The sequence below is a fragment of the Letharia columbiana genome (genome assembly GCF_014066305.1).
Source record: "Letharia columbiana isolate WasteWater2 chromosome Unknown Sc0000000_s0, whole genome shotgun sequence".
NCBI lineage: Eukaryota > Fungi > Ascomycota > Lecanoromycetes > Lecanorales > Parmeliaceae > Letharia > Letharia columbiana.
The window spans coordinates 129,686-150,562 of NW_023501036.1; the positions used below are offsets into that span (position 1 = coordinate 129,686).

The 20,877-nt window shown below is 41.5% G+C and overlaps 7 protein-coding genes across 7 annotated transcripts; 2 read left to right on the top strand and 5 right to left on the bottom strand.

Annotated features, from left to right (window-relative positions):
* On the bottom strand, nucleotides 1–2,231 carry HO173_000048 (uncharacterized protein; the record flags this gene model as incomplete). The annotated part of the gene is made up of 9 exons (XM_037301999.1): nucleotides 1–207; nucleotides 266–781; nucleotides 829–1,096; nucleotides 1,148–1,237; nucleotides 1,285–1,409; nucleotides 1,459–1,624; nucleotides 1,702–1,771; nucleotides 1,849–1,943; nucleotides 2,002–2,231. 9 exons carry the CDS (start codon nucleotides 2,229–2,231, stop codon nucleotides 1–3), a joined length of 1,767 nt encoding a protein of 588 aa, XP_037170578.1.
* A 6,377-nt stretch (nucleotides 2,232–8,608) lies between these two features.
* HO173_000049 (uncharacterized protein) lies at nucleotides 8,609–10,643 on the bottom strand (the record flags this gene model as incomplete). Its single annotated transcript, XM_037302000.1, has 3 exons — nucleotides 8,609–9,994; nucleotides 10,097–10,104; nucleotides 10,637–10,643. The coding sequence occupies 3 exons, from the start codon at nucleotides 10,641–10,643 to the stop codon at nucleotides 8,609–8,611; spliced, it is 1,401 nt and encodes a 466-aa protein (XP_037170579.1).
* Nucleotides 10,644–11,669: 1,026 nt separating this feature from the next.
* On the bottom strand, nucleotides 11,670–12,346 carry HO173_000050 (uncharacterized protein; the record flags this gene model as incomplete). The annotated part of the gene is made up of 3 exons (XM_037302001.1): nucleotides 11,670–12,000; nucleotides 12,216–12,271; nucleotides 12,314–12,346. The coding sequence occupies 3 exons, from the start codon at nucleotides 12,344–12,346 to the stop codon at nucleotides 11,670–11,672; spliced, it is 420 nt and encodes a 139-aa protein (XP_037170580.1).
* Nucleotides 12,347–12,587: 241 nt separating this feature from the next.
* HO173_000051 (uncharacterized protein) lies at nucleotides 12,588–13,703 on the bottom strand (the record flags this gene model as incomplete). Its single annotated transcript, XM_037302002.1, has 2 exons — nucleotides 12,588–13,177; nucleotides 13,244–13,703. The coding sequence occupies 2 exons, from the start codon at nucleotides 13,701–13,703 to the stop codon at nucleotides 12,588–12,590; spliced, it is 1,050 nt and encodes a 349-aa protein (XP_037170581.1).
* A 1,246-nt stretch (nucleotides 13,704–14,949) lies between these two features.
* HO173_000052 (uncharacterized protein) lies at nucleotides 14,950–15,914 on the top strand (the record flags this gene model as incomplete). The annotated part of the gene is made up of 2 exons (XM_037302003.1): nucleotides 14,950–15,152; nucleotides 15,224–15,914. The coding sequence occupies 2 exons, from the start codon at nucleotides 14,950–14,952 to the stop codon at nucleotides 15,912–15,914; spliced, it is 894 nt and encodes a 297-aa protein (XP_037170582.1).
* Nucleotides 15,915–16,760: 846 nt separating this feature from the next.
* Nucleotides 16,761–17,225, bottom strand: HO173_000053 (uncharacterized protein; the record flags this gene model as incomplete). Its single annotated transcript, XM_037302004.1, has 1 exon — nucleotides 16,761–17,225. The coding sequence occupies one exon, from the start codon at nucleotides 17,223–17,225 to the stop codon at nucleotides 16,761–16,763; it is 465 nt and encodes a 154-aa protein (XP_037170583.1).
* Nucleotides 17,226–18,606: 1,381 nt separating this feature from the next.
* HO173_000054 (uncharacterized protein) lies at nucleotides 18,607–20,642 on the top strand (the record flags this gene model as incomplete). Its single annotated transcript, XM_037302005.1, has 3 exons — nucleotides 18,607–18,716; nucleotides 18,805–19,711; nucleotides 19,782–20,642. 3 exons carry the CDS (start codon nucleotides 18,607–18,609, stop codon nucleotides 20,640–20,642), a joined length of 1,878 nt encoding a protein of 625 aa, XP_037170584.1.
* Nucleotides 20,643–20,877: the final 235 nt, after the last annotated feature.

Genomic DNA, 20,877 nt, shown 5'->3' on the forward strand with positions numbered 1-20,877 from the left:
TTACATGTTGTAAATGCTTGTCGGCGGTGCGTAGCCCACCAAGCGATCGTTCTCTCCAGGCCTGAACTTAGCCTCTTTGGAGAACTCGTGAGCGCTCTTCGACAGTTCTTCGACCTCGGAGAATTCAAACTCTTTCTTGCTCATGAGGTCGTAGACGGCCTTGGGATACTCAGGGGCGATGTTGTAAATCTGGGCCAGATACTTTTTCTATATGATACTTAGCGATCCCTTCAACGGCAGCCTATCGTCAGCAGAATTTTCATACCTGAATGATCGGATAATTCACGCGCGAGATCATTTTTGCGGTGTTCTGATGAGTGTGCTCTCTTGCAGTATCACTCATGACACGCCTATAAAGTTCCGTGGCCTGCGCATATTCACTCTTCTTGCCTTCATGCGCGTAATGGGACTTCCTCGAAACCACGTTGTCGGCAACGGTGTAGGGCGCCTCGGCAGTGTCAGGTCGGAAGGCATTCTTGAAGCTGTTCGGCACGTATTGCTTGTTACCGGCATGGTTGGCATCGACGCGCATTGCTCCGTCAAAGTTGAGACTGGAATAATTACCGGCCATGAAGGGGCAGTTGACCGGCACCTGATGGAGATTGACGCCAATGCGGTGGTACTGGGCATCACGGTAAAAGAACATGCGGAATTGCAGAAGCGGGTCAGGGCTATCTTCAATGCCCGGCACCATGCTACCAGGGCTGAATGCAGCTTGCTCCACGTCCCGATGGTAATTCTCCGGGTTCTTGTTCAGGACTAAGCGCCCGAACTCGTGCATCTGATGGTGTCAGCCGATACCAAGCTCGTGGGCATTGGGGAAAGTACCGGAAATTGACCTCTGGGCCACACTTTTGTAACATCAAAGGGGTCAAAACCCAGCTTGTTGGCATCGGCTTCATCGGGCTCCATGATCTGAATATGAGCCTTCCAGACGATCTCCTTGCCTTCTTCCATGGCATCCCAAAGCTGTCTTTTGGAATAGTCTGGATCTTCGCCGGAGATTCGAATCGCCTCGGGTTCGGTGAGCTGCTTCTGTCCGGTCTCTGCGAGGAAGTGGTATTTGATATACACGAATTTCCCATCCTTGTTAACCCTGCCTTCCATTAATAAGTGATACACTGATTGGTAGGAGAAGATCAGTTACCATTTGAATGTATGGCACCCATAGCCATGTTCATGGATCCATCCATCAGGAGTCCCATGGTCACTGAAGAACATCAATCCAGCATGATTGCTAGCAACCGTGTTAGCTGAAACTTGAACACGGACAATGTTCCCTACCCTTCTGGTGTACAAGCCAAAAGATCGAAGGTGGCATCGTAATCCAAGAGAAAGTTTCGCGGGTTACGTGCTTGAGATCGGATGACATCTGGTCCCTGGATTGGATCACGACAGAAGAAGATAGGCTGAAGATCAGTCAAACAATGCAGCACTTCGAGTTTCGGCAATCCATACCCAGTTTAAGCCAACGATATCATAGTTTCCTTCTCCTGTATAGAACTTGATGGCGAAACCTCTCGGATTGCGAGCTGAGTCGGGAAACTCGCGTCCAAGGGTGACGGTGCTGAAGCGGATGAAGATTGGCGTCTTCTGGCCCGCGCTCTGAAGGAAATTCGCTTTGCTGCAGGCTTCACCATCAATACCATTTTCTGTCCACCACGCCTACACATTTCTCAATGCAAATAGAGGGTGACCAACGTCAGATTGGACATATCCTTGGTGCACTCGAAATGCCCAAATGCCCCGCTACCACAGGGATGGACCATGCCTAACCAAAATAGGTTAGATGGTTGTCGTCAGGGCACCTGAGAACGTCATGTCAATTGTGGTGACGAGATGACTCACGTTCGAGATTCTTTGATCGGTTGAAGGTCTGCTGCTTTTGGAGCAGGAACGTATCGCTCACGAGCGGAAGGCCGCCAACGGTCTTACTATGAGCTCTGAAGATCTTTCAGCCATCATGTCGTAGGGCTTGAGTGGCGTAGGGAGGATGCTCACGGGTCAGGCCATGGAATAGCCTCATTGTTGGTGAAGTAGGCAGAATCATCCTCTCGCTTGCCGCCCAGGTTCACGCCGGAGATCTTTGCTGCAATCTCAGCCGGACCCTCGTTCGCACTCATGAAAAGAGATGTCTTGTTTGTTCGAGGGTCACCACCTGCAGCTCCAATGGCTGATGCTGTGGCTGCCAATGGATGCTGGATGGGGTTGCTTCCTCCTGCGTTTGCCATGGTGACGATGAAGGTGTGTTTTCGAGATGTTGGAATATGTAGGAATTGGAAGTAAGAGGAAAGACTGAAGTAAATGGAGAGGCAGCCCGGCCGTAGTATGTAAAGTATACATGCTTTTAGGGATGCGTCATTTACGGTATTGAAGAAAAGCTTCGACTTGCAAATGCAAAGGTAAAAAAGAAATACCATTCTCTCATAGGTCCCCTCGATTTGAAGAAAGGGTCGAAAAAACAATAAAACAAAATTATCCCCCTCCCCTCCATCCCATTCCTTTCCTTTACTCTCCTCCGGAGCCGGTAGAATCTGGGTATCGGATGCGAAATAATGATGATGGATGATGTAAGGTACCTTAGATAATACGCCCCGGTTTCATAACACCTGTTTTGGACTAGTAGACAGGTTTAGCAATGTGATTCAAAAGAATAATTTAAAACGAAAAGGGTAATAATCTAATAGGCTAACTATATAGAGTAGTTATTAGTCTTATCGATTACTTATAAATTAAATTACTATTTTATATTATAAAATAGTAATTTAATTATAAATTTATCCTATGTCAGGACCAGCATAGGTGCGATACCAGTATGGGTGAGGTAGAACTAGGATAATAAGGCTACCGAACTATGTAGGTGGGAAGGAGGCATGATATAGTAGGGGATGCCTCCGCCAAGGCCCGCTAGCCATAGGGCTGAGTGGTGTGTCAAGGGTACGCTCGTAACACTATACGACGTTAGCGTAACTACTTATTTAGATATACAAAATTAAAATTACGAAGATAATTAATAGTAGTAGTAATATAATAGATTTACTCTTTATAATCTTATATTAGTCTATTTAGTTAGCTACTTAGCTAGTTACTTAATCTAATATTCTATAAGAGAAGAAATAATATATTACGAAGAGAATTACGAAGATAGTTAGTAGTAGTAATATAATAGACTTACTCTCTATAATCTTATATTAGCTCGATATTTAATAAGAGAAGAAATTACTATAGTAGATAAATACGGAGATTATTACGAAGATAGTTAGTAGTAATAGTAATATAATAAATCTACTCTCTATAATCTTATATTAGCCCGATATTTAATAAGAGAAGAAATTACTATAGTAGATAAATGCGAAGAATACTATAGAGAAACTAAGCGATAGTAAGGCCTTTAGTATTAAAAATATAGGCCTACTCTCTAAAATCTCACGTTATATACTCTTTATAATCTCACGTTAGATCGCTACTTAGTAAGCGAAGAATATTACTATAACTTAATCTACTATCTCCGCGTATCTAGATAATATTATATTATAGTATATTACTATAATAAGTATATAATTAAAATAGAAAATAAGGCTATTTATATATTATATTTCTTTTTTATAATTTCTATAATCGTAATTACTCTCTCTACTATAATAGATATAGATTTAATTATATTAGACGTATTTCTAATAATATTACGCTAAGACGACTTTCTATTAATTAATATTAATATCTTATCTTTTTATCTATCCTTTTAAATTTAAATCTAGTTAATTTATATTTACTAGTCTTTATAATATATTATATCTCTTATTCTTTATTATTAAATCAATTAAATTCTTATTTTCTCTAATTTATAAAATCTCAATAATCTCTTATTATTTATATAACTATCTTAGATATAAAATATCTATTATTAATCTCTTCTTTTAGATTATCTCTAGCTTAATAAAATATTTATATAAAGATTTTAAGTCTATATATATAGATAAAGATATCTTTTTCTAGAGAGTATTAGAGAAGATTTAATTTAGAGTAAACCTTATAATAATTATAATATTAAATTCTAGAAATAATATATAAAGTTTAAAGGCTAATACGCTTCTAATAACTTAATAATATTTAATTAATTATTAATAAATAATATTAATCTTATTCTAAGCGTTAGCTAAGACTATTATATAGTTAATTTAAAAAGAGAAATCTTTATTATTAACAAATAACGAATTTATAAAAATTATAATTTTTAGAGATATTATATCTAACTTAATAAATATAAGACTTCTTTCTTTTATTTACTATAAAAGATAATAATTTAAATATTAAGTATTCTTATATATAGATTCTATAATCTAGACGATATATAATAAAGCGAATATCGCTTATAACTATAAAATAGTAGCGCTTATACTCGCTAGACGATATATTATTCTTTTATAAATAATTTTATAAATAATTAAATTTTCTTCGCTTATCTAAATTAGCTAATTTTTATATTATTTTTAAAAATAATAATAAATCTATTAAATTTAAGAGATTATTTTAAAATAAGTCTTTTATATAACTTAGTTATTAATCTAGCGATATATAATTCTTATAATTTTATATTTATAAACTCGATAATATTAATAAGAAGAGAGTTATCGATTTATAAGCTAATAATTACTATTATATTATTATTAAATAATAAATAAGTATCGAATATAAACGAGGTTATTTTTAGCTTCTTTATATAATATTTATAATATATCTAAAATTAGTAAATATTAGATTTAGTAATTTTATAGAGAGAGAGAATAATATAAAATATTATTCTTAAGAATAATTTTATTTTAGCTAAAGTAAAAATAAAGATATCTCTAATTAACTCGAATTAAGATTATATATATATTTAAGTAATATCGCGTAGATATAGAGATAGCTATAGAATAGCTAACGCTAAAGCGATAATAAGTTATTAACTAGTTTATTAAATAATAAAGATCTAAATAAGAATTCTATACTTCTTTAAGTTATTAAATACTTATACTACTAATCGCGACTTCTTAAAGACTTTCTCGATACTCTTATTCTTAATTTAATTTATAAAATAATAATTAAATATTTATACTTCTATAAGAATATCTTCGATCTTTATAATCTTAAATATATTCTTTTTAAATAGTTTACTAAATTCTTTTTATTAAGATATCTAAAAGTTCGATAAAGATAATTATAATATAAACTTAGATATATAAATTATAATATTAATAGAGTTTTAAAAATAAGTAAGAATATATTAATATCGAGAAGGGTTATAACGTAGTAAAGCGTTTTAAAAAGAGTCTTAATAATCTTAATTATCGTTATTTTTATACTAATTATCGTCTAATTATAAAGATTCTTATTTAGAAAATTTAAGAGACTCGATTAAAGTGTTTATTTTTTTAAAATATAGCTTAATAATAGTAATTCGAAAGTCTATAGAATTATTAGATAATTTAATAATATATATCTCTCGAGAAGTAACTAGCAATTTATATAATTTAATTTACTTTTTTTAATACGTTCTTTATATTAATATCGAGAAATTAATTAAAATATTATATATTCTTATAGTTTAAAAACTATTTCGCTAATATAAAACGTTATTAATTTATCTCTTAGCGTAAAGTTTTATAACTTTAACTATTACTATATTAATAGCTTTTATTCTCTTAATAATAGATAAAGTTAATATATTATTACTTATAATATAGAAAAAGAGTTTAAAAACTAGTAATATAGAAATAATATTATTATATTCGACTATATCGTTAATAGTCTTAATAGCTATTTATAAATAAACCTTCTTTTTAATATCTTAATTCTTTAATTTCGTAATAATTATTAAATAAACTTATCTTAATAAAGTATAATATTATTTTATTAAGTCGATAGAATTAGCGATTTTAACTAATATATATTTTATTTAAATATTTAGAGTTCTAGCGTTTTATCTAAACTCGATATTATTAAAATTAATTTTAGCGTTATAAATAATAATATTAAGAGATTCGATATATATATCTATTTAGTATAATCTAAGTATATTCTATATATAAAAGATAGTTATATTTATTAATTAGCGAGCGATTTAAAAAGAAAGTCTCTTATTAATAATTTATAGAATTAGATTATTATTAATATAAAGAATATTAATAATAATTATATAATTAAAATAGATATTATTCTTATTCTTAAGTAAGAATTTAAAATAATTTAAAAATCGAGAGTACTTTTAATAGAGTATATAGAACTTAATAATTTATTTAAATATATAATAATATTCGAAGTCGTTATAGCTAGCTTTCTTTAGAATTTAAATAAATCTATTAATTAAGAGATAATTAAATTAATAATATAATTAATATAACTCGATATTAATTAGATAGTTAATTAATATAAAATTCTATATTAAGAAATAAGATATTTATAAAAGCGAATAATTAAGATTATAGATTTATTTCTTAAAATAACTTAGTTTTTAAGATTATTTAGATAGATCTCTAATTTATTTATATCTTAAATATATAGTAGAAATAAGATATTAATCTATATTATATAAAAGTCGACTCGATTAATAAATAAACTTATTATAAGTTTTTTAATTAATACTATTATTCTAATTTTAAATTAAATAATAATATTATTAATAGTAATATTTAATTATATATTAAATTCTCTTATATAGACTTTTACTTAATTATATTTAATAGTAAATATATATATAACTTCGATATTTAGTATAATATTATAAAATTACTTTAAGATATATTAATTAATATTAAGAAAGCTATTAGATTTAATAATATTATAATATATAAAATAGCTAAAAAGCTTTAAATAATATATTTAAACTTAATTAATATAATTATAAAAGTAATTATAATAAAGTTTTCAATTTTCTTTAAATTAGTATCTTAAATATTAAGAGTTTAGATTTTAAGATTCTCGATCTTATTCTTTTAATCTTTAAACTCTTAAATATAAAAGTTATATCGCTTATTAATAAAGTCGATAAATCGCTTAGGGAACTTATTTTAAGACTTTTAATATTTTTTATCGATATACTTAATTAATTAGTAGTCTATCTTTTTATAGATAAAGTATTACTTTTTCTAAAAGCTATTTATCTACGAAGACGATCTATTATATTTACTCTAATTTAAAGATTAATTAATATAATACTTTCGATTAATAAAGTATATTATAAATCTAAATAACTCGAATCTCTTAATCTTTATAGTCTCTTTATAATTCTTAATTATAATATAGATATTATTAATTAGCTTTATAATTATAATCGTCTATTATAGAATTATAATATTATATATAGAAATATTACTATAAGAGATAATTATCTTATTTTAAAGTACTATATCTAATTAAAATTCGTAATTTAATTCTCTTTAAATTTAATGAAGTTATTAAATTATCTTATTAAAGATAATTTCTTTATTCTTTTCGAAATTAGCTCGAAATAAGTCTCTTAAATTAATATTATTTTACTTATAAAGTATAAGATAATAATATTCTTCTCTCTCGAAATAGCTTTAAAATTAATCGAAGAGTTATTAAATAATAAGATTAATTTCTTAATAGCTAGAGTAATAATATTTTAATATTATAGATTTTAATATAATTAAAAATACTATTTAAAGAATCTACTAAGGAATCTCGACTTTTATATAAAGATTTATAAAAATTATAAATTTATAGCTAAGACTCTCGATAGAATTTCTATTATACTTCTTCTCGATAATATATAATTTAATTAGAATAATAAGTTTCTTACTATAATTATAATTTTATATTATTATCGAAGTCTTAAATAACTTAATAAGACGAGAATAGTAGATATAGAGCTCGAATAATTTAGACTATAGGCTAAAGTTAGAGAAGAGAATTAAAGTAGAATTCTTCGGTCGATAAGGCGGTTACGGGGAGAGAGAAATAGTATTCTTCGGTCGATAAGACTGCTAATAAGGCTATTACGAAGGGAGAGAAATAGTATTCTTCGATCGATAAGGCTGATAATAAGACGGTTACGGGGGAAAGAAATAGTATTCTATATCGGCTATTACGGCTAAATTAGCTACTATAGAAAAGATAATATTATTACTACTTTAATAGAGAACGATTCTCGTCGTTTAATGGCTATAGAATTTCTTCTTTAATTATATTCATTAAAAATTCGACTATTAAAACCTCTTATTCTTTCTTAATATAGACTCTATTAGTTCGTAGATAATTTTATAAACTATATTACTAATCTTTAAAAAGAGTCTTAAAGTTCTTTTTAGCGAATTATTGAAATTCTTTAGTAAAGATATTAGAGAGAGCGTTTTATTTATTTTTATTATACTCTTATATTCTTCAAAGAATAAATTATTTAAGTCTCTTATTAATATCTATTAATTTAATTCCTTTAAATAGTATATCCTCTAGTTAATATAGAGTTATAGACTGTGTGAAACCCAGAATAAAGAAGCCAAGCGGAATCACAGAGCGGCGTTTCTAAGGCATCATCGAACCTTTTCACAAAATCATGACGGCCCAATATCATAAACACCCATTGAGCCTGCCGTCTGACTTGATATCAAGCAATAGCTGTCTCCGTATGGTCAGGCTCTCTCCAGAACCTTACGAGAGACTCCCATTCGCCGGTGACCGTGTTCCCGCACGACGCCAGCGTTCTTTTCAAGTCCTCGAACAGGGCACTCAGGTGATCAGATTTGGCTTGGCCTACAGGACCAAGAGTCTTCAGCTCGATAGGCGCGGGGTGAAGTTGCTTCGATTTGTTCTGCCGAGACACGATGTTTCTTACTGTAACGACTCCCGAGCCGAGGCAATCACCGATCCTTTGCAAGGTTTGGAAGGAAGAACGGGACATCTTTCGAATCGGATTGTGGGGGGCCTTTGAGATGAGAGCCGCAGCGAGAATCAGCCCGGTGGCGGCCCAGGGGCTCCAGGCGCCAATGTGTTTCGCAGATTCGCTCTGGGGAAAACTCGACAGTAGCACCTCCATCGCGACGATGTTGAAGACGAATAGAAGAACGCAAAAGACAGTCGAGAGGACAGCCCATAGGTAGGCTATGGTCGCGAGATATCTAGCGGTCCTTTTCTGCCCTTGTCCGCCGCTCCTTGACGCCATCCCGTGCCTAGAGCTACTCCCAATCTTAGGTATCCTGGCATGTCTGACGAAGTTGTAGATCACCATCCTGCATTGACGTGGACTTCTCCTACCAAAGCACATAGCCCAGATGCCTTGAAGCAACACGATAGGCCCCATTGCGGTGCCAACTATGAGGTACAAGTTGTAAAAGCGCAAACCATGGATCATTTGATAAGAGTTTTCGATCTCATGGAGAGACTGTAGTTGGAGATCGGAGAGCGAGCGGAAGATCGCTGCTGGTTGAGCAAACAGTCCCTGCGCGCAAGGATCCATACATCCGTTATCGCCAATCCACTCCGCATCGATGAGAAAGTAAGGAGAAGATTTTGCCAGATAGGGGCCTTGACCAGCAGTAAGACCCTGGCCAGCCGTAAGACTCACCGTGGTCCTTGGTGGCACGCAAGCGACCGTCTTCACGGTGCTCTCATTATATGGAGTAAAGCCATACCAAATCTTCCCCAGACACAAGATAAATCCCAAGGTGACCCAAAACGCCCAGTATATGATGATCATCCTTGTTCCAGGTCTACCACCATCGTGGGATCCCAGATTCCTCAGAGTGCTCGACCAGTTGACCAATGGAACTGCGATGAGGCATGATGTGCTCAATATGCCGCAAAGAGCGTAGAAATCGAGTTCGCCATAGGAGGGTCCGAACGATACCAGCATACACATATGAGCTGCTGCAGCGCCCGAGTATGTCAATGCAGCTGCTAAAGCACCCGCAATCAACCACTCGGAATGCGAAGACAAAAGGCAGAACACTATCGTGCAGTAGAATAGGTCCCGTGGAAGACGGCCGTAGTTGCCCTGGAGGGTGAATTAGTCAAACGTTCTGGCTCAGTGAGACGATCACCGTACGGATATGGGGTAGCAGCAAGGTGTGATAATGTTCGTCCCGCTGAGATTTACGTCGAAAGCTGACAAATGAGTGTAAGTAGGTGCATTCGGCATTGTATTCATATCTCGAACGCATGAAGACTCGTTATAGGAGCCAAGTGCTAGAATGTCTAGTTGAGCTTGTGTAGGAAATAAGGAAGGACGAAGAAAGCAAAGGACGAAGAAAGCAAAAGACGAGACATGGACTACGTGACAAGGTGTGTGTGGCAGAATATAAGAGATGAAACGTGCTCTGCAAGATACGGCCGTAAGGATCTTCAGCCTCTCAGCACTAGTCCATCTTTCGTTTAGGGTATGCAATTGTAAGATTGCCTTTCTTTCAGCCAATGCAACTAAGAACGAGAAATCATTCACCAGAGAATATGTAATCTGCATGATCTCCCAAGTAATCACAGGAGCTTCATACCTATGGATGTGGTTGTATGTACTACTATCTGTCATTCGAGTTTAAGGCCAGCGGTCGATAGATTAGCTGGGAAAAAGCTCGCTTAGCTGCTAGCGAGTAAATATTACATTTGGCACTGATGCCCACTCCACAGTGGCCAGGCCTACTTGCCATGGTGAATGAAACTTGTAGAAGTAGCTGTGTGCCTGTGTAGACCGTAAGGTATGTATATTGTGCCCAGTACCATAGAAATTTGGTGGTGATTTGTTGGCGGATTATCGATTTTAAAACTGCATTCTGTAAACTGCGTTTTGATAGTAGGGTATGCAATCCGTAGCCCTTCTTTCAGCCAATCGCAACTCAAGAACGAGAAACACTCACAAGAGAATATGTAATCCCGCACTGATTCTTCTCCGCCAGAGGATGGAGATAATGCTTCGTATGTGCATCATACCACTCGGTTTCACTTAGTAGATAGCTATAACAATATATGCCGAATAGAGATGAAAACCAATGGAAAAAAAGCCTTGTTGTAATTGTTCTTTTGTATCGAACTGTGATATCGGAAATTGCATATCCTAGAAGGTTGAATTTGGAAGCGAAACCGAGTATGAACATCTTATCACAGTTCCTCCAACCTACAAAGCTAAATAATCAGCCGTTATACTCCATCACAACAATTTCGGACAGCGTGCGGTGCGCCTGTTCTACTTTTCTGTTAGTCTAGTATGACGGAAGACTCGGAATAACTCGGTTTCCACAGGCTATCGATCCTTCTTGATGCTTCAGGTGAACTGACACTCCGTCCAGGGCCACAAACCCGCAGCTCGGGGTGCAAGGTCCAACCCGAGCTGTCATCTTCCCGCATCATTGGCTACCTTAATCAAAGACGAACTTCGCCACGCATCTTACGTATCAAAGACGAGCTTCGCTCCAAGCGTCGTCAGATACGCATGATGCCGAGTCCTAGACATCGTCGTAAAGGCATCAAATCCCAACGCCGCAACAATCTGCACCGCTCCCGAGCCAACAGACCATGCTCCGCCCCAGACCAAGAACCCACCTTTCCGTCCCCCGCTCCTCGGCAACCCCCAGGTTCGAAAAGACGGCCACACCCGACGTCACGGCCACCACAGGTAGCAAACTCCCCGTTGGGAAAAACATGAACCTTGTTGCTTTTTTGTTCCTCACTTTTCGACACTAACGCGAACCTTGGCGCAGCATGCCGCATCCACGGGGACGTATTCCTGAAACGCGCCCTCGTCCACACCATCCCGCAGCGTGGAAATCGCAAACCCGGACACGCGGTCTCGTTTCCCGAATCGGGTCACGGGGACACCTGATCCTTTCGACGGTGCCCGCCATGTCGCTGCCGAGGATCGCGGGGTAGGATTTGACGTGGACGTTGGGGTCTTGGATCTTCCCATCGGAGGGGTTGGTGGCAATGGCGCGGTTGCGGATCAGGATCTGGTGGGCGTGGGGACTGGTCGCGTTATGACCGCGAGCGGGGATTTGGGAGAGGGAGTGATTGCTGCGTGGTTGGTCATTTGGGATGATGTCAGCTCGAGAGAAATATCGTGTACATGTTGATCAAGAGGAGAGCGTTCGACTGTGAGGATAGCAAAGTGGAAGAATTAGTAATTGGTGTTCGGAGTTAGCAGTTTTGAATAGGCACTGTTTACATGCCGAGGTCTTATGTTTTGTGAACAGAGCTGCCATATAGCATTGGTTGATCTTTGTCATCACACTATGAGCTCATGAGCTGCACCAGAAGCGAGGGAGCGGCGGTGCTGGGCATATGTCTTGCTGCGTTAGTTGGATCGTCCCGCAGCATTAGTGATTACGCAAATGGCAAGATTTGTGATCAGATCGGTCATTATTGGCGAATCTTGATAGGTACTTCAATTGCTCTGAGCCCTTGTCGCGCCTTCCGCTCTCCATGAGATTTCGGAGCAGGCGGCGGCCCAATCTATCTGCAACCACCTTTTGAACACGCTGGGCCTTGTTGACACTACCTAAAAATTCACGAAGATGTTGAAGGCCAGTAATTGATTTAACTCAGCAACTCGTCTAGCCTTCCTACCCACTGCTTTGCTTCAAGGATCGCCAGATCTCGAACTATGATTCACGACGAAATGTACCTTTACGAAGCCATTGTTCCAACAAGGCTTCTGTAGCTGGCACCCTCGCTCTACCCGATAGTGTCCCTTGGATAGACAGTTTCGCTTTGTCTAGCTCGCCATCCAAGAACGAAAAAAACTCGCTCTGCTTCTCGAAAAGTTTCTGTTCCGAAAGTTTGAGCATAGCAGGCAGCGTGATATTGGAGTCTTGCCATTCTTTGATCTTGGCGTCCATGCTTGCCGACAAGAGCTTGTTGAAGTATTTCTTCAGCTGTATGTGGGTGCTACCATTGCAGTATATCGGAGAGGTTATGCGCTCGCGTGTGGAACCGAAGTCATGGCAATGTATGACGTCCTTGACATGAGATTGGACATAAACATCCCATGGGATGACAGTGGTGAATTGTCCATACTGGGCACCTGCAATGTCGAGCACATACTTCTCGCCATTCTTGAGTGTGACTTGAATGACCTCATGACCGTATTTCGTATTGTCGTTGTTATTAGGTGCTGTTATACCAGCGTTGATGAAGCGGCGACGGTGATTCTTCGTCGAGACCAGGACATCGCTTATCTCCTTGTAGAGTCCTGTACATATATGAGCGATCCAGCGCGATTCCTCAGGTATTCTCATCGGCTCCATGATTCACTCACCTTGAAGTAGACTCTTCACCAGTCCATGCATATATGCAACGGCGTCGGCGCAAGCCCAAGACGCCAACAAGGCTTGTTTGTCCGCGTGATCCACGCAGACCTTGTCTGGAAACGGGACAAAAAATGTGTCCTCATTGAGAACATACTGGATATTCGTCTTGAGGTGTTCCCCGTCGCGTTCAACACTCAAGACATATTTGTCAAAAACCTTCTCTCGGTACATGTAAAAAGCGTGCTGTACAACCTCTCCAGCTCTGAATAAAGACTTGCGAGCTTGGATTGCCTTACAGGCTTCCTTATGGTTATTCCAACCGGCCCGCTGACAACTCGCTCCACAATACCAGGTCGTCTGGACGATACCAGCTGCAGTGTCCGGTACTGCTATACAGCCAGCACATGCTAAGGTGGCCTTCTGCTTGCAGTGCTCACAAGTGATGTGGAGATTTGCCGGAGTTGACATGCTGAAACTTGGTCACCATGTGAGACTGGGGTAAGTTGTAATGTAAAGGAGCCTGGGTCTGGATGTGGGACCTCTGTTGATGAGCGCGTTTCATATGATATCCAGAAGGTACAACAAGGCTAGAGAACTAGTGTGAATGGTTGAGGAGACAGAGATCTTGTGGGCAGATTGAGTTATATGGTAAGAGATACTTGTGTTGAAGGAGAGACATCTTGAACACGTAGGTAAATCGTAGAATTCTGGAGCGAGCAATGTTTTCGGTCAATAATCCAACGAGATCAAAGGCATTTCCAGGAAAAAGTATGCATTCCGGGATGTAGGAATGACGAGAATCTCAGAAGTCAATCGAGGAAAGTGTTGAGCCTCGCAAAGTATGTAAGGTCTTATATCGTTTCCCTGCTGGCGTTCTCGAGGCAAGCTTTGAGTGTCAAAAGGCGATACCAAGCCTGAACAGACTCATCGCGAGTCGACGCGCGCAAATGTAAACACCATCCCTTCCTTAGGTGGGCTCGCTGGGGAAGTGGCCTACCCAGAAGGACGTGAGTGAGCGTGCCCAACGAGCAAGCACACCAATCTCTATACTCAACGCGGGAATAGTACACATCCTGTGGCGCAAGTGTCCCAAGTGTTCACTACTTATGATCGTCCATGCGTGCTTTTATCAGACTCGTCATCTTATTGTTGATATGTAGAACACAATAAAAGGCATGTGTGAGTAAGGTACTGTAGTATAAGGGCTGTACTACGTATATGTCAGTCTGTATTAAGATAGTGGCTTGGCGAAATGTAGCCCTCCGAAAGGTGGAGTGAAATCTTCACACACGAGTACTAGATTACCATGAAGCAAGTTAATACTCTGTACGCTGAATGCAATGAGGTCAATAGCGTCGAGCGGTACGTCTGGCAGGACGCAAATTGCCGAGGTTCGGCGAAGCTGAGGCTATTCGAATGGAGTTCTTCGGCTCAGTAGGCCCAGCCAAATCGGGTACTCCATATGCAGTGATGACTGGCTTACCACAGAGGATCCATGACGCTCTGGCCAGATTGTCCCCATCCCTCTAACCTGCAGTGCAGCCTCGTCAAACATTCTGCTACCACACACCAATCAGCCAATCAAAATGCGCAGTAAGCGAGAGCTGATCTGTCTGCACACGAGAGCTCCAAGAGCAATTCTTGAGGATTGACCAATCGGCCAGTAAAACACATGGGGTAAACGAAGGCTGGTCTGTCTGCGTAAAGGGGCTCAATGGGCAATTTTCAAGGCCTACACCTTTCGCCTACCTCAGTCTTCATTACTGCTGTCCGAAGAACATCGTACACCTCATACAACCCAACATTTGCCTCCTTACCTTTCAACTCACTCGCAATGCTTTCTCTAGGCATGGTCTTTCTACACCTAGTCGCGTTCTCGGCCATAACAACTACAAATGCCGCACCCGAAGCGACCGCGTACGTATACGCTCCATCGATCACTCCATGCACATGCATCAATCAATAATAACGGCTAACACTTCATCTAGCACCAACACAGTCAATCTTCGTATCGAGGCAAATACCTCCACCCTCTACGAAGGTCCCATAACGTCGGGCCCACGCAATATCACCGTCGGTAGTGGGAACAACAAGGTCACCTTCATCTGTGACGACGCCGGAGCGATGCCCAGTCCACCACCACCCGGGAACACCCCCACCGACGCTCTCGACGCAGCCGCAAAAGCCCGCGGCTTCACCTACGGTGGTGGCTTCGACGGCGAGTTCAACGATTTCTATTTCACGAGGATCGGGACCTCGACGGAATATGACAATGGCACATACTTTCAATCCTGGGGCTCCCTGGTTAACTATCAAGTCAGCAAATTCGGAGAGGGACTGACCCTAAGTGGGTGCCAGCAGCTGGTGAAGGCAGGAGATGAAGTCCTATGGGCTTTTATCACGGTAAAGGGCACAGATAGTAGCAATACGGACCTCAGTGTATTATTCTTGAAGTTGGCGCCGACGACGGTGACGGTGAAGAAAGGGAAGGGAACTACGGTGTCCGTGACGGACGGGAGAACTGGGGTTGTGGTGCAGAATGCGAGTGTTGCGGGGGTCAAGACGGATGCCGACGGGAAGGCTACACTTTACTTTTTCGAAACAGGGTTCTTCCAGTACAAGGCTCATAAGACGGGCGATGTTCGGTCTAATGTGATGAATGTTACTGTGACGGACTGATGGGGCTTTTCGACCCGCACGGGGGTATCCTGTACTTGGGGATTTGTATGTATTGTCATTACGATCCTCGTAGGCGGCGAAGAAGCAGTTGCAATTCTGATTATCGAGCTTGATATGGACTTCTTACAATTTGCGGCGCCGTGTCTCCTGTTCCTCCGCAAAATGACTGATGGTACTTGATAACACACAGCACTTCCAGACTCAGACGATGAGCAGAGACGCAATCTTCATCATGACTGCGTTGAGCAAAGATCGTCTAGAATAGCAAACGCACTTAAGCATAAGGAGACGCTCTTGAAGACGTAGCTGTTGAATTTATTTCGTTCAAATCTTCGACCGTGGAAAACTTGCCGTCGATAACTTGTTGGCAAGTCAGGTTTTGTTGCCTGGCGACAAAACACATACAAGATCAACTGCACCCGAGTCCTTCCAAAAGCCATTAGAGCAATCACACTGGACGAAGCAACTTCTACTCAACGTCTGGACACCAACTCATCCTAGATATGCCTACCCGAGCGCGTCAGTACTAGATCTGGTTCTCGTATAGGAATTATCCATCTTGAAACTCGAATCCACAAAGTCTCACTGCCCATGCGTCGACCGCATGAGTATGACCTCAGTTTGATCCAAAGCGGTGGCACAACCCGGCCTTTTGACTCAACAGCGCTTCCATTCCATCCGATCTAATTGACACAGTGCCAGAAGTTCTACCCTCTCCGCACCTTATACTGGTGTCGTGTTGCTCGACGATGCTTGCATCCACGACCCTCAAGTTCGTCGACCCGTGAACGATCAGTCGTTCGTTCACCACGCCGCCTTTGCCGCGTGGTCGCATCGCCCAAGTGCCTAGAGGGTGCCACGCCCGAGTACAGTTCGACCGAGATTTTCTTCCGCGGCTTTCAGATCCCGTCTCCCCGCTGCGAAGTCTGGCTTTCGGAGGCTTTGAGGTTTGAGGAGGGATGCCAACGGTTCTGTGGTTGAGGCGTTTCGAGGGATTGAAGATGATGGGCAAGAACTTCCAGATACATTTCCGCGCGACAAAGGATACGACAGCTGTGCGCAGATTATGATATAATGTCCTGATTTGTATCCCTCGCGACCATTTTTACTATTGCTCGCCCCTGCTACAAAACTGGCCCGAGCAGCATACATGGAGTACACCACGAAGCTTTTGTCATCACTGGAAATCACTGAGCCGACGGAGTCCTCTTCGGCGCTCGGGCTGGTTTTCGCTTGACCTGACGATTGAGTCTCAAGCAGAGTATTCAACGCGACTTCGCCGTCAGGGCACTGGGACTGAACAACAGGCATGAAAGCAAAGGAATTGATCGACGCTCCACCGAACGGGCCGGTTTTGCTAATTTGTTAGGCCTTCACGGCAGCTTCAACAGCTTTAGGATCTTGGCGGAACAGATCGTCCGAAGTTTCAACGCCGCCTCCTGTCTCGAATATTACTCCTGTCATTGGATGATCCTGCAAACTTCCGCCCACATTGAAATTTTCAATGACAACATCAATGCTGTAGAACTGGAGTATGTCCCTTTTGTCTGTCCCAGACAATTCTAAGGATCTTAGTGGAGTTCATCGTTCCCGCAGCCAAAACGACTTCTCTATTTGGTGTAAAGACCTGCCTTGTACCTTTATTCGTGACCACGACACCGTTCGTAATGGCCAAGCCATTTCTGTTGTCCAAGGTGATCTGTCTTACTTCCGATCCGGTCAGGAGGCGCAAAGTACATAATTCAAGTCCGAAATGTACTGGCCCATACCCTCCCTAAGGGGTTTTCCACGGTGCCAGTGTACGGGGTCATAATCGGTTCACTGCCACTTCCAACGTTTCTCTCTCTACTTAAACGAGCTCCGAGTGCGCGCAGACCTCCTCGGGCGGGACTATAGGCGTATGAAATTTCTCGTAGTGAGGTGACATAATCTTCCAATCCCACCCTGGGTTGCCCGAGTCGATCCAAGAGTTAATGTTAACCTCTGAAGGAGCGATGAAGAATTCCCAATTGAGACGACTGGAGCCTCCCAGGGTACAGCCTTGGGGGTAGGTGATAATCCGCCAATCGAGTTGATTTTTTTAGGGCCATACTACTTGGATCATCACGGAGTTAGGCGATTATGCTGCCGCAACGGGGTGGGGGAGACTCCGTCGGAATTTCGGCTGGGGGCGGGAGGAGGGGCGGGACCGCGGGGTGAGGACTCTCCCAACCCCAACCCCGCCCGGAAGCTCGGATTTCCGGGGTGTTGATCTTCGGACCTAGAGGCGCTCCCAGCACGCTAAAGGCACCGTTGGTTAAGACAGCAACGTCACTCGCCCGGTCGCCCCGCAGGACCCCGTGCTGTAGGGCGGGTGAGAAGTTTCGACACGGATCCGCGTTTGGATACATCACTACTCGTACCACTACAACGTACCACCCCGTCTCACAAGCCTTTGAACCACTGCTCTTGTCGACTCGAATGATATTTCCTGCAATAACCATGAATACGATATGTGGCTAATTTAAACATCCAGTGGAGATGAGTTCAGTGGCACAGCAATCACCGGTGCGGAGCGACTAAAATCAGTCGACATCCCCCAGAAAAAAGCTGAAATGCACTGCGACGCTCGACCGCCTCCTTCAAAATATATCTAAAATATTTCTAGAGCATTACTTCCCTAAATCTTAATCGACGCTGAGCAACAAGCGCAATGGGTGAGTCACACTGCCTGGATAATAGGTGTGGTCCAGACGACACATCTCTCAGTCTCGGCTGCCTATCTGCAGAGAATGCTGACTTGCTCTCGCAGGTTATTCAGAAGTGAGCCTACCACGTACAAAGTCAGCGATACAACGAACAGAACACTGAATGTGCGGCGCTAGATATACTGCAAGCTATGTGGCATCAGCTTCAATACTGGTCGTGTCCGACGGCCGGATGAGCCGTATCATGCAGCATGGAGTGGGGGAGAGAACCAACTTCTAGGCGACGATGGTCATTATGAAAGTTTCGTGAGCAAAGATTATCTCGAAAACGAACGTTGTCCGGCCTCAGCAGGGTGTCAAGATGTTCCTAGATCACCCGCACCAGTGGATGAAACGCTGAGAGCCGATGAAGAGACTGGTAAGAGTGATGTCAATTTTGATGATGACGACACAAGTGATGGTATTTATCTCCCGGAAAGCAAAGAAGAAGATGAAGCATTTGAGTATCAGTCGGACGAGGAGGAGGTTGACGAGGATGAGAATGCGGAAAGGAGCGGGATCAGCGGTGTTTACTCGGAAGATAAGTCTATGGAGAACTACACAAGATCTTTCTTGGAGGAAGAGCCAAGGCGTAGCCTAGATGTTGGAGATCAGGCTACCATGCCACATGAAACCCTACGTCGGCCAGAAGACAGCCCTGAAGCTGAAAAAGAGCACCGGCAACCGAAAAGCCAAGGTTCCATCAAGGCTTCACCGCATGATGAAAACGCGGACGATCACAATGGAACTGAGAACATATACAAAAGCTGGAGCGAATGCGATAAGCTCGAGCATTTGGCCGGACCTGGCTGTGAGCATCGTGCTGGCTATTCCGGATTCGAGATCACCGCCGAAGAAATGGGAGGCTGTACTGTAGCGCAATGCCTTGTCCGCAAGAGACCGGATTGGCAGCCTGAACCGGACGATCTTGACTTCGAGCTGACCAGCGACTACTTTCTCTCCGGCCTCATCGGCGAAATGCCTTCGCGTGACACTTGTTATAGTGCCGACTATACGCCCCGTCGTCACGGCTGCGAGGATCTGTTTCCGGACACAGAGCTTCGCCATGATGTAAGTTATGACGTCTAGAGACGGATCATTTCTGCAACAAGTCGCTAACGTGCTGACACCTCTCGTTCAGGGGACTGAGTTTGACACGCCTATGCCTTTCCACCCGACCTGTTTCGAGGTATTTATGCGCGCTTCGCGGTTCCGTCTTGGTCGCGTCGATATTGATGGACTGGCTGGGTGGCGCATGCTCGAATCCAACTGGAAACGTAGCGATGGGCCACCTCGTCATCCGGCCGTATGCAGAGGAAGGGATCAAGAATGGAACCATCGATCCGGTGACGCATGGATTGTCGCGAATCCAGTCCTCGTCCCATCGCTACGTTCTTTCCTGCAATCTTCGTGGTCTCCACCGTCTGCGAGCTATGCACAGACGCAACCAAGTCCAGATGATCCATTCCTGAAGCTACCGCGAGAGCTTTCGGACGCCGTTCTCGGTCTCCTCAGCCCGCTTGACAGAGCCAGTCTGAGATTAGCGTCATGTGCGACATACTTACCGCTTTCGCATTGGAGAAATTTTCTCAAGGAAGACATGCCCTGGCTCTGGGAGCTCTGGGATGATGTCGAGCCTTATTTCTGGGCTACAATGTCACTACCTGCTTTGTTCGCGGAGAAGAAGAGAAGAGACGAATTAGAAGGGTACATCTCCGAGGAGGTCAACATCGTTCAAGAAGAGATTGCAGAGATAGGGGAGTCCTGGAGCCGCGATCAGCCTTGGCCCGAGACGTCCTACGCGACGCTGCAGTCAGCAGCAAAGGAGCCGCCGATAACGCTTCCAGCGGAGAATCCGAATTGGTGTCGGGTCTACTATGAGATCATGACGCACGCGGACGAGCTTCATGGCCTGCGGAATCGGCAACGGATATGGACCGACGTTGAGGAGATTCTGAGGCGCATTCAAAAGTATCGTGACGAAGGTAGGATCCCAAACTAGACGGAAGGAGAATCTACCATGACTCTCGCAACACATTATCAAATTCAAACTTTTGTTGATTGTTGGATTTCTCCACTATGACTGAGGCTCCTCCGCGACCGGTGTACCTGTGGAAGCTACGGGGCGAAACACAGTGACAGAAGTGTGTGGGATTTTTTCACAACGCGCTCCAAGATTTCTCAAAGCTTTCTATGGCGCTGCGTAAGCGAATCAACGTTATTCAGCGCACCTGAGG